The sequence below is a fragment of the Aethalodelphis obliquidens genome, unplaced genomic scaffold (genome assembly GCF_003676395.1).
Source record: "Aethalodelphis obliquidens isolate GAN/ISIS:26980383/991018 unplaced genomic scaffold, ASM367639v1 scaffold1, whole genome shotgun sequence".
Lineage (NCBI taxonomy): Eukaryota > Metazoa > Chordata > Mammalia > Artiodactyla > Delphinidae > Aethalodelphis > Aethalodelphis obliquidens.
Genome location: NW_020837945.1, coordinates 105,572,061 through 105,597,531, shown reverse-complemented (window position 1 = coordinate 105,597,531; position 25,471 = coordinate 105,572,061). Strand labels below are relative to the sequence as shown.

Sequence of the window (25,471 nt, the reverse complement as noted above, 5' to 3'; positions counted from 1 at the left end):
TTAACCTTCGTAATTTGGCCATATTTAAATATATACAGAGTACTTCACAATAATGAACATACTGAAGAAAATTTTAGTAAAGTAACACATTATTATAAAGGCAATCTGAAAGAACACGTATTATCATTTACTTATTGTTATTATGGAATTTAGATTACCTACTTCATAACAACATGAACTGTCAGATGAGTAACCTGTCTCAGGAAATTGAAAAAGAAGCTTGTGAGGCCAAACTGAGGACAGGAAGTGCTAGGCACAGGAGGAGTGTCCTCCCAGTAAGAGGAAGAGTAGCATCACCATGAGATGACCCGGGAAGAAAGCCTGTTCGTGTCGCTGGGTCATGGGGTCCATTGGATAAGTAATGTGATATCCAGGCAGGTGTGTGAAAAACCAGATCATCCATAAGCAAATTATCAACAGGAATAGGAGAGGAACAAAGAGAAAAGGAAATACTACTCTGAGTCCAAGACCTTTTTATTTGAAGCAGTTTCCTGCTTCTACTTTAAGGTTAGGCTGATGGAAACACCAGGCTAGAGTGAAATGTGTGGGGAGCAAGGCAATTACTGACAGCTGATACCTTAATACTTACCACTTTATTTTGATATTGGATGTAGGTGATGCTCATGCTTTTGATGATGAGTGGCAAAATGAGGTTCTGAAGTACCAACCAAGGGGACAATGGCACAATCTAGAAAACTCTAAGATGCGAAACATTGGTCATGAGAATTCAGGATCCCGAGAACTTAAAAGAAGGTAAAGTTATTTCTAAACTAAGCTGTGTTTTTTAAAGACAATTTAGAAGAGAAGTTATGTAATTTTACCTCTGTTATCGGGAAGTTTTGATTAACATCCAAGTTGTTTGTATCAATAATATCTTTTGTGAAAGATGTAATAACTTTATATTATTTCTGAGTATTCCAACACAAATTTAAATTTGTATCTGAAAACCAATAGTATTTTAGGATTATATGACTAGTACCTTACTAGCAAATTATGCTTTAGACAATGGGGCTAAAATCCTCCTAAGGTAGAGCAATATACTATAATGCAGTTATTCTTGTGAAACAGATTTTCATCTGGATAGAGTAGGAGTCATACATTTTGTACCAGGTAAAGATACTGGTGTTTAGGGATATGGTAAGGAGAGAGGAACTGTAGCTAAAAGGCTGAACAAAACTTCCCTAACAAGTCAAAATTGAGCATTTAATGGTAAAAAGATTTTTAGACCCTTGTATAATATGTAACAGTATCTGTATTAGATATCAAATATTTTGGAAGAGTTTTGCAAAAACTTTAGCCTCCTTTGGAATTACCGTTTGGAATAGCTGCGAAATATGAACGTGCTAATACCACACTTTTATAGAGATTATAGAAATTTTGACACATTTAGTATATATTCTAGAGTTACAATTTTATTTGATACTCTGGGGGAACAATTGAAAACACTACCTAAATCCTATTGAAAATTAGACTCGAGAGAGAGAGGGCTCAGCAGGCCTGAAAACAGAAATCTGTTCTAGGCTCTAAGAGAGTGGAGAATTGCTGCAGAAGGTGGAAGCCTTCCCAGAACCAGCGGTCGACAAGTGGGTACCAAGTAAATTAGAAGACTTGTGCAGAATTTCATGTGCTAGCATCTTTTATTTTAAAATACTTGTTTAGGAATTTAGAGCCCCAATGTTTTCTTTAGAAATCTTGCTCTCATATTAATTTTAGATAATATTTGTCTCACTTTGAAAAGCTTATTGATAAAAACCTAACAGTGCTAAGTTTGACTATGAAATCCAGGTCCCAGTTAGAGAAAAGCATGCTCTTTATAGATGATCTATAAATTTATGGCCTATCAGTGGCATTTTCTGTAAACCAGCACTGTCCAATAGAACTTTCTGAAATGATTTTGTGCAATGACGAAAATGTTATGCATCTGTACTGTCCAATATGGTAGCCAGTAGCCCCACGTGGCTATTGAATCACACTTGAAATGTAAACAATGCAGCTGAGGAACTGAATTTTTAATTTTTATTTTATTTTAATTAATTTAAATGTAAACGATGTGGCTAGTGGCTACCATGTTGGACAGCATGGTTTAACGGTAAACAGTTAAATCTATCTCAGGAAAGCAGCTGTTGCTTTCTTAAATGTTAAGTGAAATAGTCTGCCATATGTTTTTCAAAGCTATTAAGGAACCTTTAAGATAAAACTCACCTTAAATTACAGTGGTCTGCATCATGTTTGTATTGATTTTTTTAATGACCATTTAAAAAATGGTATTAATGTTCACATGTATATTTCTCAGGGAGAAACTGCATCAAAGTCCAGCCATTGAACGTGGAAGAAGATCAAATGTTTATGTGGATAAACTCAACATCAAAGGATCACCTATGAAGATCAACAAAAAATAAATAGCATTGCACTTGATTTGTTTAGTTTTGGTTGTTTGAACAGAGAAAGTAATGGTGCTGAGTAATACACCTAAGACCAATTGCTTGTTATTAAATCAATACTGTGTTCTTAGCAACTTTCTTCTGAATTTTCTTGGAAGTGCTAGCTTTATATTGTCCCTACTTTAGGAATAAAACTTTAATGTTCAATAGTGCAAGCTGTTAAACATTCTATGACACTCTTTAAAACATAACACATGCTGATTTTGCTTTCACAATTATTTTCCTATTGGCTATGTATTCCCCTATACATTCAAGATTGAATGTACAGCTAGCTGTTCTATCATATAAAATTAGTTAAAAGAATAAACTGTAAAAAAAAATAGTCTCAAATTTTATAATGTGTTATGTAGCCAGCTAGCTTAAAGAATTTTTTTTTTTTTTTGCTGTATGCGGGCCTCTCACTGTTGTGGCCTCTCCCGTTGCGGAGCACAGGCTCCGGACGCGCAGGCTCAGCGGCCATGGCTCACGGGCCCAGCCGCTTCGCCGCATGTGGGATCTTCCTGGACCGGGGCACAAACCCGTGTCCCCTGCATCGGCAGGCAGACTCTCAGCCACTGTGCCACCAGGGAAGCCCAAGAATTTTTTTAAATAAAGCAAAACTATACTAGTACTCTTTTACAAAAAATTAGTTATTGTTTTGATAAAGAACATAAAGAATAATCAAATAGTTCCTTTTCAAAGAGATTTTAAATTGTTAATATACATGAATTTTCTTATCGTTTCTTTATACAGTGTATTCTTTTTTTGTTCTGTGTTACATTTTCAACATTCGACAGACTTTATATTGACCTTTCTCTTTAACATCTTAAGGTAGCATATTTCTGTTCTCCTTTCTCACAGACAGCTTAATCTATCTCCACGGTTAACATTCTAAAGTTGCAGTGTCCTTGGAGAAACTCTGCTCGGCCTTTTTGTGACATTTAGAAAAATGCATTTGGTATTCTGCAAACCTGAATGATTGATTGTCTCAAAATTTCTTAGACAGGTGAAGTGTGTTTGAGCAAGGTACTTAATAATTCAATTGTTCCCTTTTTAAGTATACTATTTAAAAATTCAGCTCTTGGGTTTTTTTCATTCTAGAATGCGAGCATTAATCTGTTTTTATAAAGTTAGGCATGAAGTTTGTGAGAATATATAATCTTAACTTTTAAGTTTTTGTTGTTTCAAGGGGGGGAAAAACAGAATCGATTATCACTCTATATAATCCTAATATCTTCCCTTTTAAATTTTGGAAGTAGAATTGTGTGATTGTGCTTATACTCATCTAATTTTCTATATCATATCCTGTTAATTTTACTAGTCAGTGTTTCATGCCTTTAATTAGTCACTAAAATAAGATGCATATGTGTCAATTCATTTTTATAATGGAAAGCAATTGAGCAAGTATTAAAGATGTTAAAATTTTCCTCTTATGGATAATTTAGTATACTAATAACATACTATTACATACTGGGAAGTTATCATAAGGCATCCATTTGAAATAACACTTCTGCATAAATTCCCTAGACAGAGCAAAATCCCGGTAGACACTGTAATTATTCTCCTTTTGCCTAAATTATTACACTGAAGTTAACTTGAATCATTATATTCAAATATGAAAACACATTTTAATAAATAATTGTACTTAAAACAGTATAACTTCTATGCATCATATAACAGAGAATTCATTGATGCTTTTTTCATCTCAATTTGTTTACTGTAGAAATCAAATTAAAATTGAATTAGATATATATTTCCTCCTATGCCACAGTGCTTCCTAAGGGGCCACTTACAAAATATGTGACATCTGGAGATTAAGTGTTAATTCTTCATGTTCACACGATGCTGAAATTAACTTTTTTCAGATTTTATTTTTATCTTCATTCTGAAGTCAACTAGTATAAAAAAGAAGGCTCGCCATAGCTTGTAGTTCACATGTTATTTTTTCTTTATTGACAACCACTGATCTTTCTGGAACGCTGGGTCCTTGGGGAATGTAAGGATATTAACTATTTTGTGAATGTGGCCTTGACAATAAGTCCAAGTTGAAAACTTAGGCTCCTTGCTACTTTAGTGATTTTCCTGGTAACTTTCAGTCTCAGTGATAGGTTTTCATTATTTATCTTTAGGACTTCATTATCTTTTATTGTTACAGGGCAGTGGCAGGAGCACATTGGTATCAGATGGTGCCCTACGTGTGGCAATGTGATGGTGTTTGGAGGTGGGGCCTTTGGGAGGTGATTAGGTTATGAGAGTGGAGCCCTCATGAATGGGATTAATGCCTTTGTAAAAGGGACCCTAGAGAGCTCCTCCACCCTTTCTGCCTTGTGCCCACACAGTGAGAAGTTGGCTGCCTATGAACCAGGATGTGGGACACACCAGACACTGAATCTCCTGGAACCTTGATCTTGATCCCACCTTGCAGATCTATGAGAAATAAATTTCTGTCGTTTACAAGTCACCCCATCTGTGGTATTTTTGTTATAGCTGCCTGAATGGACTAAGGCAATGGTCTTAGGCTAGTCGGGCTCGGGCAATTTGGAGATTCTACTGAGGTTTGACCTAGACCCTTACTGCAGTGAATCAGGACCTTCACTGAATTGATCTTTATTCTTATAAAGATAAGATATAAAAGTTATAACATATACCTGGCAAAGTTATGGCAAAGTTATAAAATGACTATGAATTAATAGAATGTGTAACTGCTTTGAATGATATAATGTATGTGTATTTTGCCACTTTAAAACCTAACAGAAGTAATCTATAATGTGTACCCATATAAAAATTTAGCTAGACAGTTCTTGGCCTTTTGTCCTCTAGTTTCCTCTGTGGAGAAAACAAGTTTATTACTTTGGTTAAAAGTGGTGATTAATAAAAATAATTAAGAATATACTTGGTATAATAATTACAGAAAAATATGAATATATATATACACACACAGAGGACAATGAGTATGAATTTTTACTTCAGGAAACTTAGTTTGTTAAAGTGGTAATTTCAAAAAGTAATTTCAAAAGTAACAGATACATTTTTTTTTTTTTTTTTTTTCGGTACGCGGGCCTCTCACTGTTGTGGCCTCTTCCCTTACGGAGCACAGGCTCTAGACGCGCAGGCTCAGCGGCCATGGCTCACGGGCCCAGCTGCTCCGCGGCATGTGGGATCTTCCCGGACCGGGGCACGAACCCGTGTCCCCTGCATCGGCAGGCGGACTCTCAACCACTGCGCCACCAGGGAAGCCCCAGATACACTTTTTTATTTAACATAATTATATCTTAAAATTAAAACCTTAATGTTATTACTATTTACATAATTATTATTTAATTTACATATTTTAAACAAATACACAGGCTTATAAAGACTAAATTTTTGAAAGCCTACAAATAAAAAAGTTTACTTAAAAGTATTCAACATCAATGGATTGATTCATCAAAGTAAATCCTTTACTAAAAATTAATACATGGATGATATACAAAAAATAAGTACAAAATTCATCATTGAATCTCTGGTTTTTCTTTCCTTGTATTCTGTAATTTACTCTGATTTCCATTTATTTGATCTTATTCATTTAACAAATATTTATTGAGCACCTAGCACAGCAGGGGGTACAGCAATTAACAAAACCAAATCACTGTCCTTGTGGAACTTACATTCTCATTGGGAGAGTCAGACAACAGACAGCTATGTAAAATGTCTGGGTGTATCTAAGAAGAGCTCTGAAGGAAAATGAAGCAGTGCAGGAACGTAGGGAAGAGCTTGCTGTTTTAGAAGAGTTGGTCAGGGAACACCTCACTGATAGAGGATATTTGAACAGAGAGAAGAAGGTAAGGGAAAGAGCCATGCTGGTATCCAGAGGAGAGCACAGGCTCTGGTCATGTGAGGATCAGCAAGGAGGCCAATGTGTCTGGAGGAAAATGAGCAAGTGACGTAGAGTTACACTGGTGTGGCTGCTCAAGCAAGACCTTGTAATGTAGGTGCTTATTCTGAAGGTTAATTTTTTTTTAATTTATTTAAATTTTTAAGGTCATTAAAAATTTCAGATTAAAAAAATTAGTTATGAAAAATTTCAAGCTTACACAAAAGTAGAGATGACAGCAACAGTGAATTCACTAGTTGAGTGATTTCAGTAGAAAAATGACATGGCCAGGCTTAAAAGGATCCCTTTAGTTACTGTGCTGGGAATAGACTGAGCAGTCGCAGGGCAGAAGCAGTAAGGTCAGTTAGGCTATTACAGTAATTCCCTCGAGATAGCAGCGCTTTGAGAGGTGGAGAGAAGCTGCCGATTCTGGATCTATTTTTGAACGTAGTTCCCATAGCATATGCTGACAGACTAGACCAGCAGAGTCAAAGAGTGGTTCAAAGTGACATTTTTGGTCTGGGCAACTCGAAGAACGGAGTTTCCATTTATCGGATGAAGACTGCAGAAGAAGGTTTTGGTGGAAGATCATTAGCTCATTTTTGGACATATTAAGTTCGAGATGCCTCTAAGAGATCCAAGTGGAATCCTCAAGGATGCTATCTTCTATATGGACTGGACATATAATGTTTAACATAGAACAAAGGTGGAACATTTTGAAAGGAGAAAAAGCACTTGTAGATAGTTCATTATTTTTCCACGTTCTTTACAGGTCATCCTATAGATCAATTATTTTTTCATATTTCTGTAGTAGCATAGATAACAATTTTGCATTTTTTTAACGTAAATTCTATTATAAACGTCTCTGCACTCTGCTGTATGGGAAAAACAACCACGTTTAAAGGCTGCATCTTTCTGGTAGCGTGCCAAAACCCTGATTAGCTCTGAAAAGTGACTGCACTTCCTCTTCCTAGTCGGCAGAGGGCATCCTGGCAGCGGAGGGTGCTGCTCGGCTCTGAGAACCGGAAGCTTCTCCCTCTCTCTTTTTTTCTCCCCGCCCTCTCATCATTCGCACGTGAAGTTCTCTTCCGGCACTGATTGCCGGCGTGCCTGTGAACGCCTGTAGTAGTGGTGCTGGTTGCCGGGCAGAGCCGGAGCTGCGGGAACTTCGCGTCTGTTCTGCGCTAGCCATGAGGCTGCTGGGAACCGCCGCCGCCGCCGCCGCCGCGGCTGTGGAGAGCCGGCCGCTCCCGCGGGTCCCCGCCGCCCTGTGCTGGCAATGGAAGCAGGTAGTGGAGTCCGGCAGGGCGACACCGCACCACGGACTGTCCCCGGGACCTTGCGGTGTGTCCGGAGCCAGGGAGGAAGTGACACTCCTACCCACCCTGGCACCTCCTTACTGACAGCTCCGAATGTGAGCTGTCGACTTCAGCGTTGAAAAGCCCCTTGGTATCTGCACAGCTGCTGGTTATTAATGAGCAGCGAGCGTCTCGGTGCGCTGGGAGGTTCGGCGGCCTCCGATTTACGGTTAAGCCTCTTATTTTTGGTATAACTTAGAGAGGAGAGGTGATTGGAGTGAAGGTCGAGACAACCTTCACTCGAGAAAAATTAGTGTGTCCAGGGCTTCTGACTCGTTATGCCGTGCTCTTTTCATTACAGAGTGTCGTTGGCCTGACTGATCCCTCTTTCAGCTGACCCTGGGTTGTTTGATTTGGAGCCCGACCCTCCCAGTACCTTTCTTTGGTTCTGTGTCTGCCTTTTGTGCGGGGCGCGGGGAGCGCAGAGTGGACTAGGATTAGGTAGGAGTTGAGCCTTTCCTGTCATGCAAACCTCCTTTGCTTTGCTCGCTGATATCCGTGGGATTTAATCAACCAAGTGCCGATCACCCAGATTCCATTTTACCCAGGTTTTCCAAGTTCTTCCCTTTTCCCAGAAGTGGCTGCAGTGCATTTTGGATGGGCAAAGTCCTATATAGAGAGATTTATATGGTGTCTTGTTTCCATAAATGCAGGATTCCCCATCACCACCAGAGTAAAATAAAGTTGTTGTTGTTGTTTTAATGTTACTAATTGTTTGGGGGTGGAAGGGAATTGGAGACCTTTTGTGGGCTGCCTTGAAGCTATTGGCACCACTGCATAGAGCATATAAGTCCTCAAACGTCCTTGCTAGCTGTGAACTACAGTAAGGAGGAAGGGGAAAAAAATCAAAGTAAAATTTAGAGTAAAAACTATATTTACTTTTAAAGTAGTTGTTGGGAGCAGTTTTTCTGATTTTATCAGCCCCAGTGTATATTTTCAAACTTGTGCCATCCAGTAAAAGTATCTGTTCCCTTTTATTTATTTAATTAATTAATTTGAATATATCTTTTCTGACTTATTTATTTATTTTTAAGAGTATGTCTTTTCTGTTCTCTCTTGCAGCCTCTTCTTTGGTTACAGGAGTTTCAGGTTGAGACATTCCTTCTTTTGCCTTTTCAGACAATCATATATGACGTTTTGTGTCCATTGAGATTTCTTGGAGGAAAGATGTCCACTAAACCCTTCCTAATTGTCCACTGTTTTCTCATGAAAAGTGCATTGAATTGAGCTCTCTTATTTTTTCAGGCTAATTGGAAGATTTGCCGATGGTGTTCATCAGGGGTGATACCTAACGAAAAGATACGAAATATTGGAATCTCAGCTCACATTGATTCTGGGAAAACTACATTAACAGAACGAGTGCTTTACTACACTGGCAGAATTGCAAAAATGCATGAGGTATGTGGTTCATGGTTGATGCCATTAGTTTGACCCTGGTTTTAATTGTTTTATAAGGATTTAAGAAACTTTACAAACCTGAAAGATTAAAAGAATGGTAGCAGTGGATCTTTAATCAGAGTCACAAAATGGATAGATCAGGTTGGCTTGAAATGTTGCTCTGAGGAATCTCTCTAGAGAGAGACCATCACTGTGGGTATACTGAGTAGGCTGTTTTTTAAGAATGTTAAGTCAGTATGATGTACCCTTAAGCAGCCATTAAAATAATGTTTATATACTTTTAAATGTTATGGAGAGATGTTTATAATGTTAAGTGGAAAAAGGGTTTAAAATGAGTTTAATAGTTTAAAAATACATATGTCAGGAAAGAATTATTTTAGAAAATCTTGAAACTCTCCTGAAGACATTACATATTATTGAGTAATTCAACTCTCCGCTTAAAAATGTTACTTCAGATGAAGATCATCTCATTAAATCACAGACTTTAAAAGCTGAATTCTTCCCACCCAGACCTCAAAGTCCACAAGAAACACAGCAGGGAAAAATCTCTTCTCTGCATATCTGCTCACAGACTAACACAGGGCTGGTGGGCAGGAACAGTGCAGAGGGAGCAAGGATGGCTCTAAGACCAGGTAATGCTCAGTGGTAGCAGCTGCTAAAAATGGCAATGAAAAAAGGGTTAGGGTTAATAGAGGGCAAAACCTGTAATCAATTTTCTACTCCATGAGATGATATGGTTTGACAATTAGGTTTCTCTGAAAACTGCATCAGTTAACTATCTGTGTTCTGGTTCCATCTGTGAAGATTTCTTTCCTTCTTGGAAGGCAGGGACAGAGAAATCTGAATTGCTGTGCTTGTGTTTAGGTAAAAGGTAAAGATGGAGTTGGTGCTGTCATGGATTCCATGGAACTGGAAAGACAAAGAGGAATCACTATTCAGTCAGCGGCCACCTATACCATGTGGAAAGATGTCAATATCAACATTATAGATACTCCTGGTGAGCTAAGTTCTTGGTTTTATTGCAGCTTGTTTTGGCAGTGGCATATTTAGTTCTTTACCGTGATCTAGCTCATTTTTGAGTATAAAATAATACTCAAAAGTGTGACTGTGAATTCCCTATTAGAGAAATCTGACTTGGGACCTAGAATACTTCATCTTTAAGTGGTTTCTTTGAAAAATAGTGCAAAGAAATTGTGAATAGGAATGTTCTTGCCTTTTACATGTTGCAGCTGATTCCAAAGATGCCCATGCCCTAGTATCTTTTGAAGTGATTTTGTTGAGCCCCTGAACCTTATGGTAAGTGAACAGTATTGGTGGTTTAAGGAGTTCATATTTTATTTAGAAGACATACGTAATGATCAGAGATAGAAGAACTTTTACTTGTACATGTTGTCAAAATTCATACTGCTTTTTAAGACCCCGACATAGTTCTCTGTCTCATTTAGGGCACGTGGACTTCACAATAGAAGTTGAAAGAGCCCTGAGGGTGCTGGATGGCGCCATCCTTGTTCTGTGCGCCGTTGGAGGGGTGCAGTGCCAGACCATGACTGTTAATCGTCAGATGAAGCGCTACAGTGTTCCATTTCTAACTTTCATTAACAAACTCGACCGAATGGGCTCCAACCCAGCCCGGGCCCTGCAGCAAATGAGGTACTGAACCTTAGAACAGAGCGTGGGTGATGATCCGGATAGCAAGCCTCACATCCAGAAGGACAGTTAACTCAGTGTCATTAAGCTTTATCCCCTTAAATTTTTTTTCCTTTTTAAAATTCATCTATGTGTATGACTTACAGTAAATGGAACACTAAGGTCCGTAGTTTGGTTTGTGATGTGATTTCATCAACTACTTTCTCTGTAAAATGGAAGAAATATGACTTAAATTTTAGGGAGATTGAAGGTGAATTCAGAAAACCATCTGGCAATTTGTAGTGTTTTGCTCTAATTAGAGACGTTATAATCTAGGGTAGATTCTAAAAGTACTGTGCATTTATTTAGACAAAGCTAGAGGATTATCTTCAATTTTAACCTTCATTTGAGGAATTTTAATTAATGACTTAAATTAGTACGCTATATTCTCTTGCTTTTATTTGTTAACATATTTGTTAAGACAACAGCAATACTTCCTTTCTGAATCAGACATAACCCAGTGGTATTGATATGATTTTACATTTTGCACAATACTACGTGTTTCACACAGCCTTTGAAAAGAGTCGGAGTTTCACTTTTCACCTTTTGTAGATCTGTAAATGTAGCGGTAGAGTTCCTACCCAAGTTTCACATGGCAGAGCTGATGGATGTAGGCAGTAAGGTTTGTGGTAGTGGAGAGACTAAGAGTGATGTGTCTGATGACAAAAGATACCGTGTTGAGGAACTTTAACTGACAGTATTGCTGTGTGCTCTCTGATGGAAGTGATGTTTTTGAGAACATGAGAGTGAAATATTTCTTTATTGGGCATTAGTAATACTTCCTTGGGATAACGAAACGTTTTCACTTTTTTTTTCTAATTATATTTTACTTGTGGTTGGCAATAGATGGTCTCTTTGCACCAAGTCTTTTCCTGAATTCCAGGCAGATTCTCTTTCAGCATTTATTTGACTACTTTGGTTCTTTCTTTGCACCACTCCCTCTTACCTGTTACCTCATTCTGTAGCTCCCATTAAACAGATCTTGAAACTTCTGAATCTGGCCTCTGTGTCTTAACTTTTCTACCATACTTTCTCATACTTTCTGTCTCCTAATTTTTTCACTGGGTTATGAGAGAATTTTTGAGGTCAGTCCTCCAACTCACTAATCTGGTATTCATCTGCATCCCTTCTGTTATTTAGCCTGTTTTTTGTTCTTTTTAGTCCCAGCAGTTATGTAGTTAATTTCTATAAACTTTCCCTTTTATTGTGACATCTTTATTAATAGAGGTAATTCCTTTTTAGATCTTTACATTTTATTTTCTTCTAGTAACTTTCTCCTTGGAGGTTAGTACCATTTCTTGAGCTCCCACCTCTCTTGCAAGCTATTGATTTCCTTCAGATATTTGGTGGTTCTTAGTTATCTATCCATAGTTATAGATGGGTACCTAGAATCTAGAGCATAGTTAGCTAGAGCATATTTCTACTTGAGTGTAAATCCCTGCCAGTGAGTGTGATTTCTCTTCGGTGGTTGTGCCTGATTGAGGGTACAGGCCGATGATGAGTGTCTGACTTTAATACCCACTCTAAGGGTTTTCCCCCTAAGGAACTTCCTTTTCAGATAGCTATACTCAGCTTCACTAGAGTCAGCTGATCCAAGAATGAGATGTGGGTACAATTATCCCACTATGCTTTAATTTCCTGGCCAACCACTCAATGACCTGTTTTTCCCTCTTCTGTTTCTGATCCAGGGTATTCTGGGGATCTGATGGGAAAATACGTATCTTACAGTTCTTTTTGTTGCCCGAATAGGGTTGAGGCTTCCTGAGCACAGTGAGTTTGGCTGTCAGTCTGTTCCCAAATGCTTTTGTATCCTCCGCTCTGACCTGCTGATCACTTCCACAGATCTGCCATTGATATCTTTTTATATTTATTTTGTCATTTCAAAGGGATTTGGGGAGAAAAAAAGGGGTAAACATGTATTTTTATTTTTCAGGTCTAAACTAAGTCATAATGCAGCATTTGTGCAATTACCCATTGGTTTGGAGGGTGATTTTAAAGGTATTATAGATCTTATTGAGGAACGAGCCATCTATTTTGATGGAGACTTTGGGTAAGTGTTAAAAATATACTATTCTATTAAAATCTTATATTTTAAAAAGTATCAAAGAGAAGGAAAAGGATGAGTGCTTTAAATATAAACTTCTTTTTGAAATGTGGCTGGAAGAATATCCTCTAAGATGATTTTGTTTTAATGCTTTTAATCCTAGTTACTTCCCATTTTGCTTAGTATTCATTCCAAGGGAGAGTATGTTACTCTTTGGATGATATATTTATATCGCATTATGATATACACGGTGTGGTGAAAGGAGACCTTCAGCTTGGGCTAATGATGTAATATCTCTTTTTCTACTTGTTCATGCATTCATCCATGTATTCTTTCATTCTGTAGACTTTTCTGGAACAGCTACTATGTTCTGGGTATTATTATAAAAACTGGGAAGAAAATAGGGATCATAAATATTTCCTCTACCTACTTCATGGGATTACAAAAATAAAAAGATTAATATATAAAAGAAGCTAAAACTTGTATACATGTGGTTTAGGCAATACAAAAAGCAAATTGGTAACTTTTGAAATGGTTTTGGTCTGTCAACCAACTTTTGAAGAGACCTTTGCACACAAAGCATTGTAACTGCGCAGTGGTTATCAAACCATGGCATTCAGAAAAGTCACCTAGAGAGCTTATTAAAACACAAATCTCTGGATTCACCTTCAGAGATTCTAATTCAGTAGCTGTAGGGTGGGCCTGGAGTTTGCATTTCTGCAAAGCTCCCAAGTGGTGCTGATGTTTCAGGTCTGCAGACCACAGTTTGAATGGCACTATTCTAGACAATTTGGGGAGTCATAAATGAACCTGTGTTCTGAAGCGTGGGCCCAGTAGCCTGGCAGTTCTCTCCGAAGGTCCTTTATTAGGGGTTTCCTTTTCCTGCTATGGAACTGAGATTGCTGGTCTGGCAGGTGGGTGAAAGGCATTGTGATCAGTTAACTATATAGAATTTATCCTTATCGACCGTCTTGTAGGTAGGGAAAAAGATCAAGCCTATTCAGTGGACAAGGCATTTCTCACTCTTACTTTTTGTTTGACAACTAAGTAATGACAACAAAGTTTCTCTCTCACTCCTTAGAATGTAAGGGACAAGGATTTTTATCAGGTTTATTTGCTGCTGTGTACCCAGCCCTAGAACTGTCTGGTACAAAATAGAGACTCAAAAAAGATTTTTAAGTAAATGAATAAATCTGCTTCCTCAGAATTACCAGGGCACACGTTTCTGCCTACTGAAGCAGAGGCTTTTAAACATTGTTGTACATCAGAACCACAGGCCTCTCACTGTTATGGCCTCTCCCGTTGCGGAGCACAGGCTCTGGACGCTCAGTCTCAGCGGCCATGGCTCAAGGGCCTAGCCGCTCCACAGCATGTGGGATCTTCCCAGACCGGGGCACGAATCCGCGTCCCCTGCATCGGCAGGCGGACTCTCAACCACTGCGCCACCAGGGAAGCCCAGGTGGAACTTCTTAACATACCTGCCCCCTTTCCCAGCCCTAGACCACTGGGTATGTACATTTTGAAAGGAAGATTCTGACGTGAAAGACTAAGAAGGAGGGAGCTTGCCAGAATGGAAGAAATTAAGTTCTGAAGGCTGTGAAGAGCATTCTTTAGGACAATAAGAATTATTTTCTGACTACTTGCAATTATTTGCAATTGGCTTCTTTTCCCTTTTTTTTTCCCCCAGGAATGTGTTTTCTGAAAAGCTTGTTATTTTTCGACGTTAGATTCCATTTTTAAAGAAATCCTTTTAAAATGTTAAGACTCATGTTTCTAAGTATCAAGTATATCCATTTCTCTGTTTTGTATTTTATTTGTGACTCTTACCTGTCTGGCCCCTAGAGGGACAGAGAACTGAGGTCAAGGTTGAAGAGTCTGTCATAATTAGTAACCTTTTTTTTTAAAACTACAGAATGGAGTGTTCTGTGTTAAAAATTGCTATTAATGAAAAGGAATAGTCAAGTCTCTAATCCTGCTTGTCAGAGACTGTGATATTCTTCTTTTGTTTTTTTTTAAAGATTATGAAAACTACTGATACATGGAGTTTTTAATAAATTTATTTTATTTATTTATTTTTGGCTACATTGGGTCTTTGTTGCTGCACGTGGGCTTTCTCTAGTTGTGGCGAGTGGGGGCTACTCTTCCTTGCGGTGCGCAGGCTTCTCATTGTGGTGGCTTCTCTTGTTGTGGAGCACGGGCTCTAGGCGTGCAGGCTTCGGTAGTTGTGGCTTGTGGGCTCTAGAGCGCAGGCTCAGTAGTTGTGGCTCATGGGCTTAGTTGCTCTGCGGCATGTGGGATCTTCCCGGACCAGGGCTCGAACCCGTGTCCCCTGTATTGGCAGGCAGATTCTTAACCACGGCACCACCAGGGAAGTCCTGACTGTGATATTCTGATTAATTTGGTTAATAGAATTTTCAAGTACAGTTGACCATTGAACAATGTGGGGGTTAGAGGTGCTGATCCCCCCGTGCAGTTGAAAATCCAAGTATAACTTTTGACTCCCCCAAAACTTAACTACTAATAGCCTACTGTTGACTGGAAGCCTTACCTATAACACAGTTGATTGACACATATTTTGTATGTTACATGTTGTATTCTTAAAATAAAGTAAGCTAGAGAAAAGAAAATGTTAAAGAAAATCATAAGGAGGAGAAAATACATTTATAGTATTGTACTGTATTTATCAATATGGAAAGTAATACATCAGTAAAATCTTATATGAGTCGAAGCACTGTAGATGTTATATGTATTACTAACACTAGATATCAAAAATGAAAAGATAAAATATGAAAAGAAATTCATATTTATATACAGGTATAACAATTCATACATTGATAAGGAAGAAGCAGCACTATATTGCTTTATGGTAGCCTAGTGTAATTGATGTAATGCAGTAGCCTAGTCTGTATGCTAATGAATGAGTCGTTATAGAATTTTTTATGGCATCATATAATCATATTCATAATACAGTATTGGAAGCATTGTGACTTTTAAAAAAAATTACTTGTGATGATACACAGTGTCTTTAATTATGTGAGAAAGGCATACTGTATGGTGATATAATTCTTTGAAAGCAAAGTTATAAAACAGTAAGAAAACTAACACATTAATTTCATATTAAATATCACTTATCTTATTCCTATATAATGATAGGCTGTCCACTTCAATACAAGTTTTGTATACAATGTTATACACATATATTTTTTCATGTTTATTGAAAAAAATCCGTGTATAAGTGGACCTGTGCAGTTCAAACCTGTGTTGTTCAAAGGTCAACTGTACTCATGGGTTTTGGAGTCATTTTAGCTTTGAATCATGGCTCATCTGTTTACTAGTAGTACAACCTTGAGCAGTTTGCTTTGCTTGTTTAAAGTATTTTGCCCACTATTCTGAATTTTAAAGATTCACATTTTTCTTATTTGTGATTTTAACGCAAATATATCAGAGCTCTTATCTAAAAAAATATTTTGGCCATTAGTTTATCTTTTTCATTGGTGCTTAGATGTTTAATTGAATGTTCTTTTTTTAAATTAATCTTTATTGGAGTATAGTTGATTTACAATTTAACTGAATATTCTTAAAGTACCAAAATAAAACATTTCTACTTTTAGTCAGGTTGTTCGATATGGGGAAATTCCAGCAGAATTCAGGGCGGCGGCAGCTGACCACCGGCAGGAGCTGATTGAATGTGTTGCTAATTCAGATGAGCAACTTGGTGAGATGTTTCTGGAAGAAAAAATTCCCTCAATTTCTGATTTAAAGGCAAGTGCTCTCAAAATTAATCTTATATTAATAAGAAAAAAGAGGGCTTTTGGTGTTTTTTTTTTTGCAGGGAAGGGACATGGTGCTTTTATGCAGGGGTTTTATTAATGAAATCGGAGCAAAGTTGTTAACATAATTGGTTTCTTAAAAAAATATTTGACATGGCAAATTATTCTCTTTTTTTAAGTAGTGAGTTATGTAAAATGGGAAAGGAGTCATAGTTCTAGGAAAAAAGATACTTACACTGCCAACCTCTTGGACATAGTCTTATTAAGAAGAAAGAAGATAAATTAGAAATGTACCCTGTTGTACTATTTGGAAGGCTGTATAGATTTTTTTACTTGATTGTTCAGCTCTTAAAAAATAAAGAGAAGATCCCTGCCTAAAACTGGTATTCAGTTTGTAAATAGACAGTTCTCCATAGAAGATAACAAATGGCCAATAAGCACATGAAAAGATGCTCAGCATCACTAATCATTAGGGAAAGCAAATCAAAACCGCAATGAGATACCACTTTACTTATTAGGATGACTATTATTTAAAAAACAAAATAAGTGTTGGTGAGGATATGGAGAAATTGGAACCCTTGTGCATTGCTGGGGAATGTAAAATGATGCATGTGCTGTGGAAAACAGTTTGGTGATTTCTCAAAAATTAAACCTAGAACTGCCGTATGATCCAGCGATTCCACTTCTGTGTACCCAGAAGAATTGAAAGCAGGGACTCAGATATTTGTACACCAGTGTTGATAGCAGCGTGATTCACAATAGCCAAAAGTTGGAAACAACCCAATGTCCATCAATGGATGAATAAACAAAATTGGTATATTCATACAATGGAGGGTATTTTTTGGCTTTAAAAAGGAATCAGATTCTTATACATGCTACAGTATGGGTGCGTCTTGAGGACATGACGTTAAGTGAAATAAGCCAGACGTAAAAGGACATAAAAGGACAAATATTGTATGATTCCACTTCTGTGAGGTACCCAGAATAGTCAAATTCCTAGAGACAGAAAGTAGAATAGTGGTTACCAGGGGCTGGTGGGGGGAAGAATGGGAAGTTTAGTGGGTACAGAGTTTCAGTTTGGGATGGTGAAAAGTTCTGGAGGTGGATAGTGGTAACAGCAATGTGAATGTACTTGATGCCACTGAACTGTACACTTAAAAATTGTAAAGATAGTCAATTTTGTTATGTATATTTTATCATAAAAATAAAAATCATAAAAAGACTGATATTTATTTTGCCAAACCACTTGGTGCCCTTAGCAGAGATCAGACAAGTAATTATTGTGTGTAAGACATTGCACTCAGGGAGTTTATAGATCAAATGCACAAGGAAAGAACCCTGTTGAAGCTGAGATGCTTACTAATTTATCTCATAGCTTGAGTTCTTTACCATTCACAAAGGCCTTATCACCTCAGCTCTCTGATGAGTAAGGAGCACCACGTAGGAAAGTATAGGTCTGGGCCTTAATTGAAGTCAAGCACCGTAACCCAGGAACCACAGTAGAGAGTTAGGTTTCGATCTATGAAAGGGAATATGTCAGATTCTGTGATTCACTAGGAGTAAGGACTCAGCACATAATCACACTCATGGCTATGATTTATTACAGTGAAAGGATACAAAGCAAAATCAGCAAAGGGCAAAGGCACATGAGGTGAAGTCCAGAAGAAACCAGGCGTAAGCTCCCAGGCATCCAGTGCAGTCTTGCAGTGCTTGCCTGTTTCCTCCAGCGGAAAGTTGTGAGTGCACCTGTGAAATGATGTCTACCAGGGAAACTCATTAGAAACTCAGTGCCAAGGTTTTACTGGGGGCTGGTCACATAGACACCCGCTGCCTAGCATGTACCAAATCCCAGACTCCCAGAAGGAAAGTAGGTGTTTAGCACACATTACATTGTTTGTACAACAGTATAGGCACAGTGAACCAGTCTTACCAGTTCTGGGAATGCTGGGAACCTCCCAGAAATCCAGATCCCCAGGCCTCAGCCAGGGGCCCAGCCTTGCAAGCAGGCCTTTATAAGGAGGACAGTTTTAGCCCTGCTATGTTTACTGTTTTCTGCCAGGATACATGGGTGTACTTTAGTTTCTATGTTGTTGTTGGGTATATTGTTATTAGGGACAGTTGGAAAGGCAACGGTTTTCAAGTGTGAATGTGATTCTTATAAAAGTTAGGGAAATTTTCCAGAAAATAAAGCTTTTGTTAGGCTGGTATAGGGTTAGCTTTAATTTCTCCTTTTTTCTATTTATCAACCATGCTCATGTGTTTCTCTATTCAATGGATGTAAAGTTAAGCGTGGTAAGATTCATATGTTCCTACTGTTGCATATAGGGAGGGTTGGAAAGTCAAAGACCTGACGTTGTGGCCTAGGGTAGCCTAAGTGATTAGTGACCAAGCCATTTCTGGTCCCTAGCAACAGCAAAGGCAAGTGTTTTAAGATAACTCCAAATAGTAATTGCTTTCTTACCATGCCTATTTTCTCCTTTTTATACTCCTTTTATTGTGCTCAGCTGTTATCCTACTTTTCATTGTGATGTTTAGAAATTGTGGTTATAAATGTTTTGCTTTAAGCTTTTTAGGATAACTAGTTTTCTGTTTTTCCTGAGGACTGAGAAATAATTGTATGCAGCTGCATATTTCTGCAGTGGTGGGTTGTGGCCACAGCACTGCTGTTGGCCTCTTCCAGCTGCTAGAGCTAAAGGTCCACTGCTCCCTCTGAGGCCAGTAGCCAGTAAGGAATGAGGCTGGGACACATGGACGGTGCTTGCACGAGGGGTTGGGACGTGACCAGGAGGTCGTTATTTTAGAGCCTTGTTACTATCACAGCCCTTAATTTATGAGTAGTTTGTACTGTTTGGCTTCCTGTATGTATGTCCTTTAAAAAAAGAAAACAAATCAGTTAAATGTTTTTTTAATAGGTGATACTTTCATATCGTTTAAACTTTCATATCATTTAAACATTTAACAACTATACAAAGGTACACAGGAAAAAGTCTCCCACCTGGCTCCCATCTGCCCAGTTCTCTGCCCTGTCCCTAAAACAGGTTGCCAGTTAATAGTTTCTGGTGTATCTTTCCAGAGACTTGTGTGTGTGTGTGTGTGTGTGTGTGTGTGTGTGTGTGTGTGTTGCTGTTCCCTCTATCTTACACAATTGTTAACATACTGCTTACACTGTTCTGTGTGTGTGTTTATTTTCTATGTATGTGTGTATATATATATCTTTTTCTTTTTTTTGCCAAATTGAAAGTTAGTGACATTCCAGGAGTGTTGAAAGCAATTGCAGTGTTGAAAGTTAAATAGCTTTTTTTCTTTTTTTTTCTTTTTTTTTCTTTTTTTGTATTTTGATCTTAAGTTATAGAGAACCTGATTCCAGTCTTCACCAGAGCCAGTACTCCAAAGAGTACCAATTCATTTCATTGATTTGTCACTTTGTAATTGATCTGAAACACAAAATGTAACTTTAAGATAAACTAATCATTAATTTTTTTCGTTTGTAGCTCGCAATTCGAAGAGCCACTCTAAATAGGTCATTTACTCCTGTCTTTTTGGGAAGCGCCTTGAAGAACAAAGGAGTTCAGCCTCTTTTAGATGCTGTTTTAGAATACCTCCCAAATCCATCTGAAGTCCAAAATTATGCTATTCTCAATCAGGAGTAAGTCTTGGAAATTGATTTTTAATTTATGCACAAAGACTAACATTTGTGCACTGGGAAAGTATTTAAGAATGGTTCTTGTAGTTGTGATTGTGGGTTTTTCCCCATAATTTACAAAAATCAATCTCCATTTCTATTTGGGTAACGATTTTGGCATAGAGAAAAATATTTATTATACCTTCCCATATATTCTATTTGTAAGTTAGAAATATGATTTATTTCATTATCAAAGTTTACATCATTAGAAAATTTACTCATTTGGAACCAATTGTATTTTTTTTTAATGCTTTAAGAAACAAAAATTTTGAAGTTCTCATTGATAATTTTTCTTTTTCTGCCAGACTATTTTTGTGTTTTTTATTCTGCTCTGGTCCTGTCACAATGCAGTAATTAAGACCAGAAAAGTTATTCTTATTGATCCCTTTCAGTGAAATTTCACTTATGAATCAGCCCAGAATTGTTTACTGCACATGTGCTTCTTCTCAGATAATATTCTGATGAAACAAATTGATATAAAAGAAATATGAAATATTGCATCTCATAAATGTGTATTTCTTTTATTTTAAGTGACTCACAAGAGAAAACCAAAATCTTAATGAACCCCAAAAGAGACAATTCCCATCCATTTGTAGGCCTGGCTTTTAAACTGGAGGTAAGTTGCTTTCTAATGTATTTAACTGCTATATATAGAAATTTTCTTTTCTGTTAGGCTTTTATTCCTATTATAAAATGACTCTTAGGAAATATTTGGTTACAGGTTTCTCCACTGTAAAGTTACTTTCCCCTCTACCCCGTTCCATATTGACTCTTTAGAAGAAGGTTCCTGGGCACAACCCACACTTAAGGGCTGGGAATTATTTTCTTCCTCCTTGAGGGAGCAGTATCTATGTAAGTTATTTGAGATTCTTCTGTATAAGAGAATTGTCTTTTCTCCCCATATATTTATTTATTCAATCATTTATTTTTATCAGTATGGACTCGTGGATATTTAGTTTGTACTTTGAGTTATAATCCGGTGGTATGTTACTTATTTTGTTGCCAGATTGACCAGTTTTGGCCATTGGAGCTGTTTCACTTGGCTTCTGTGCCCCTTAGACATTCCACCGTATTTTGCTTTTTTGAATACTTGCTTACTTTCTGGCACTACAGGATTCTCCAGGCTTACGTTGTATATTCCCTGCCCCAGCCCTAGAATCAGCCATTTCTCTAAGAGCCCTGATTTCTTTTAATTGTGAATGGTATTAGAAACCAACATTTGGGGACTGGGTGTGCTTTTTGTTGCGTTATTGCTTCTGTGTATATTTTAAGTGGGAAAAAAGTTGGATAATTTGAAAGTGTTAAAGAGTGGTTATTTCTGGGATGGAATTATATTGGGGAGGGCTTTTTCCTAGTTTTTATTTTTAAATTTTTACAGTATGTTTTTTATTACTTCTAAAACCAGAAAAAGTAATTTTAAATTAAAAAGTAGAAATAACATTGCAGTGACAATTTTTATGCATAAAGCTTTTAAAAATATATATTTAGGAATATTTTTCTTAGGATCCTCAGAATTGTAATTATTGAGTAACAGGTATGAAATATTTTAATATTTAATGATTTATATTGCCAGATTGCTTTCATACTCAGAATTAATGTATATGTTAGATTATTTCAGTGAATCTTTATCAGCATTGAGTATTGTTTATTAAAAATCATTACTGATTTCATAAATGAAAATAGTATTTTAATACTTCATCTTGCCTTAATTCCTAATAATAGAGAACATTTTTCCATATATTCATTATGGAATTGTATTTCCTCTTTTGTAATTGCCTCTTAATTTCTTTTGTCTTTCCTTTTTTAAAATTAGAGTCAAAGTGTTTTACTTATTTGTATGAGCCTTTCTCTAATAAAGTTTTTTAAAAAACAATTTGCAGTTTAAAATTTACATAGACAAATACATCAGTCTTTGTCTTTAGTCATTATCTCATTTTTAACCTTATAAATCTTCCTCTTTGATTATATTTTGTAAAGATTTACTTTTCTTTCTCCTTCTTTGTGGTGGGGTTTCTTGTTTTGTTCATTGTTAATCCAGCTGGAATTTGTTTTGCTGAATGCTGTGAGGTAGGATCTAAATGTATTTCCTCTGCCTTCAAATAGAAGACCAGTTGTCTAGTTACCAGTTTTTGAACAATGTTATATTTTTTCATTGATTGTCATGTGTCATTTATCTTCTATTGACAAATTAATTAAACATTTTAGATATTTATACTATACCCTATGGGCTGTTCAGTTTAATTTGTGCTAGTTTTATACTATTTATGTTTTGGAGTATTTAATATATTCTTATATCAGAGTTATTTTCTATTTTTATCCATTCTAATATTAAAGTCACTAATAAAATGTTTAAAAATTCCTCTTCTGATTTTTATTGCTATTGTGTTAAATCTGGAAATTAACATGGGAAGAACTGGCAACTTTTAAATACTTACCTAATAAGTTAGTGTTACTATTCAGGAGGAAATGATCCTTGATTATTCATTTTATATTCAGTCACTTTACAGAACTCTTATTTGTATAGCTTTCCAGGTGACTCTCAAAGTTTCTCTAACATGTAGTCTAACTAACAATGTTAGTTTCTCCAACATTGTTGTCTTTCTAATAATTATACCTTATTTTTATGTCTTATTGTATTAAACTGAACTTATGGAATAACTTCCTTATTATATAAATTTTAAAACTTTTTCTAATAACTTAGAGGAAGCAAAAGTAGTATCTTGGATTTTGATATCAAAGAACAACCATTTAACTTATCTATATTCAAAACTAGTATTAAAGTAGTTTATGACAACAAACTGAAGCATGTGTATAAGTTGTACTACTAAAACTGATAGCAGATATTTGAAGGTAGTTGTGAAGTTTTCCTCTTAATTTTGATTCCTGTGTTTCTTTTTCATTCTTTCTGACCTTATCCAATCTTGACTTCTAGGCAGGTCGATTTGGACAGTTAACTTATGTTCGAAATTATCAAGGACAGTTGAAGAAGGGTGATACCATCTATAATACGAGGACGAGAAAGAAAGTACGGGTGCAACGGCTGGTTCACATGCATGCCGACATGATGGAGGCGAGTACCTGGGCATTGTTGTGAGATCAGAAATTTCTCTAATGCAAGTGAAATATATCTACCTTCTTGGTATCCTGAGCCCCACAAGAAAATCACTTCTAGTTGAATGTGTTTTCCTAGTTTCTTCCTTTTTAGTTAGGTGGGCTACAATTCTCATGTGGCACTTTGGTGTAGGCTAAATTAGCAAATGTCAGGAACACATTTAAAACCACCATTTGTGAGTTAGCTGTATTTCCTCAGTGGCCAAGGTTAAGGAAAAGGGACATTAGTTCCCTAAGATTCGGAGCACAAGATTCAACACTTTCCTCAAGAGCTATCCTTACGAAGAGTATAATAGGTTTTTAGCACAGTGGAACTGTGGTTCTCAAAGGTAAATGAGAGTAATAAATTCATACATAACTTCCCACATTGTTCAGTAGATTTACTTCCTGAAATATGGAAGTAGAACCAACCCCCAGAAGGGCCATATTGATGCCAGAATTCATCTGAGCATTTAAAACCTCTGAAGGTCTAGTCTGGGAGATAAACTTTGGCTTATGGCTTGAATCCTTGAATTGGCTCTGAATCTGTCCTAGCCTTCTGTGGTCCATAGGGTTAAGGTTTGGCAGGAATACCAAGTGTGTGAGGTTGTCTCCTTCTTGCACTCTTTCTCAATTCAGCTCTATATTCCTAGAGAAATTTATTAGTCTAAGCAAAATGTTACGACATTCAGAAATTTTCAGTGGCCATAACTTTTTTATCTCCTGGAAAATGAACAGGCAGTCTTTCAAAATTAGACATCATTGCTCTTTTTTGAGATAGGCAGCAGGGGGCAGGCCAGAGGGATTAGTGATTGTTCCAGCTCTTTCATGGGCCGGAAGCTAGGAGATCCATACAGCTGTGTAACCAGTAAAGCAAGACACACACACTTGCTCATTCACAGCCACGGCTGTTACTAATGAACTGTCAATATAAGAAAGACTAGGAAGTTTAGAGGAACCAGTGCTTTATTCTTGTGTTTTTTTAGATTTCCTGTGTTTTTTTAACTGCCTGCATCTGTGAGAAATTAAGATTATTTTAAGTACAGTAGACTCCATTCTCCTGCCTTTGTTTTCCAAAACTTCCTTTGCAGGTTTTCCTTGTATGCCTTTGTCATACACATCTCATTGTTGGACTGTGGCAGCACATATAGTACTACATGTTTTTTGTTTGTTTTTCTTTTTTTCTTTCTGATAGAATTGTATTTTTTATTTTTTTGAATTTATCTTTTTAAAATTTATTTCTTAATTGAAGTATAGTTGAATTACAATGTTGTGTTAATTACTGCTGTACAGCAAAGTGACTCAGTTATACATATATATACATTCTTTTTCATATTCTTTTCCATTATGGTTTATCACAGGATATTGAATATAGTTCCCTGTGCTATACAGTAAGACCTTGTTGTTTATCCATTCTATACTACGTGCTTTTTAATTCTATAGAAATAACTTTAGAACCGTGAGGTTCTGTGTTCCGTCAGTACTGCAGATCCTCCAAGTAAAGATGCCATAGCTCGGAGTTTCCATTTAAAGTAAAATCTTGTCAGTTGAGGTGTGGTTTAAATAAGGGCCCTGTTGAAGGCATATCTTGCCGTGGTTGATTGTTGGTGTTGCATTGATTCTATCTAATTCCTTCTTCGTGGAATTCATGGTGAGATTCTGCCACGTTTGTTTGTGTACAATGTGTTCATTGCGCAGTTACTTTTTAGTTATGATGTCCTGGTTTGTATTACTTGCAAGTGTCATATTGTATTCTTTATTTAGGATATTGAGGAGGTGTTTGCCGGAGACATCTGTGCATTGTTTGGCATTGACTGTGCTAGTGGAGACACATTCACAAACAAAGATAATAGTGGCCTTTCTATGGTAAGTCATTTAACTTCAAAGCTGTTTATCACTTGCGTTTCAAAAGTCTATGTTTTAGTACTTCAGAAAAACAACCACAGAAGTTTTCATTGAGTGCCACGGGCATCAACTGTAGGTTGGTTATGGCTCTTTTAATGTCAACTAAAGAAGTGCTCTGTTAGCTAACTTCCCTGGTTTTTCGTAGTAAAATCATTCCACCATTCTCCAGGGTTTAGCATGGAGGGAAAATCTCCACCAGGTAACCTGGCATGTGTAGCGCTGACTCCTACCCTGAGATGTGCCTCCCCGTTGTGGGCACACCTCT

At 37.0% G+C, this 25,471-nt stretch overlaps 2 protein-coding genes across 3 annotated transcripts in view; both read left to right on the top strand.

Annotated features, from left to right (window-relative positions):
- Positions 1-2,415, top strand: part of MLF1 (myeloid leukemia factor 1) — a 56,011-nt gene extending 53,596 nt beyond the window's left edge. For both annotated transcript variants that reach the window (XM_027113184.1, XM_027113190.1), the window contains 2 exons: positions 615-753; positions 2,294-2,415. In XM_027113184.1, coding sequence (XP_026968985.1) covers positions 615-753; positions 2,294-2,399 — 245 coding nt within the window. In that variant the 3' untranslated portion in view covers positions 2,400-2,415. The remainder of the gene's footprint in view (positions 1-614; positions 754-2,293) is intronic.
- Positions 2,416-7,356: 4,941 nt separating this feature from the next.
- GFM1 (G elongation factor mitochondrial 1) overlaps positions 7,357-25,471 on the top strand; it is a 43,129-nt gene continuing 25,014 nt past the window's right edge. The window contains exons 1-10 of the mRNA XM_027113110.1: positions 7,357-7,562; positions 8,877-9,029; positions 9,894-10,026; positions 10,475-10,679; positions 12,649-12,765; positions 16,371-16,521; positions 20,021-20,175; positions 20,743-20,827; positions 23,144-23,281; positions 25,066-25,167. Of these exons, the coding sequence (XP_026968911.1) occupies positions 7,464-7,562; positions 8,877-9,029; positions 9,894-10,026; positions 10,475-10,679; positions 12,649-12,765; positions 16,371-16,521; positions 20,021-20,175; positions 20,743-20,827; positions 23,144-23,281; positions 25,066-25,167 (1,338 nt within the window). The 5' untranslated portion in view covers positions 7,357-7,463. The remainder of the gene's footprint in view (positions 7,563-8,876; positions 9,030-9,893; positions 10,027-10,474; positions 10,680-12,648; positions 12,766-16,370; positions 16,522-20,020; positions 20,176-20,742; positions 20,828-23,143; positions 23,282-25,065; positions 25,168-25,471) is intronic.